Source organism: Plasmopara halstedii (assembly GCF_900000015.1).
Source record: "Plasmopara halstedii genome assembly, contig: Scaffold_202, whole genome shotgun sequence".
Classification (NCBI taxonomy): Eukaryota; Oomycota; class Peronosporomycetes; order Peronosporales; family Peronosporaceae; genus Plasmopara; species Plasmopara halstedii.
Window position 1 is genome coordinate 3199 of NW_020187123.1, and position 300 is coordinate 3498.

Consider the following 300-nt stretch of genomic DNA (forward strand, 5'->3'; position numbering starts at 1 on the left):
AATCGCTGCTTAGGTTTTCCGATCCTGATGACCGCACCCAGTTACTCCGGTGCATCCGTCACTCCCCAGCGACGTCGCGGTTGAAGCACTTCGCTTCTTCCAACCCTCGGCTTTTTGCCATGCGTCAAAGAGCTCTCTACATCGATCGATGCGGATCTCTCCAAGCCTTACCACTCATTCCGAGTAGTGATCACGCTATTCCTCCTGCTTCGGTGCCATAGCGCAACATTGTACTTTAGACCTTTGGATTATCATAGTCAGCGTAGCTTGCCTTTTGAGAAGTCCAGCTGTCTTATTTGA

General features: G+C 50.7%; 1 protein-coding gene across 1 annotated transcript; it reads right to left on the minus strand.

The window, feature by feature from the left end:
• Nucleotides 1-9: 9 nt before the first annotated feature.
• Nucleotides 10-229, minus strand: PHALS_02488 (uncharacterized protein; the record flags this gene model as incomplete). The annotated part of the gene is made up of 2 exons (XM_024720235.1): nucleotides 10-136; nucleotides 195-229. The coding sequence occupies 2 exons, from the start codon at nucleotides 227-229 to the stop codon at nucleotides 10-12; spliced, it is 162 nt and encodes a 53-aa protein (XP_024572755.1).
• Between the last annotated feature and the right edge of the window lie 71 nt (nucleotides 230-300).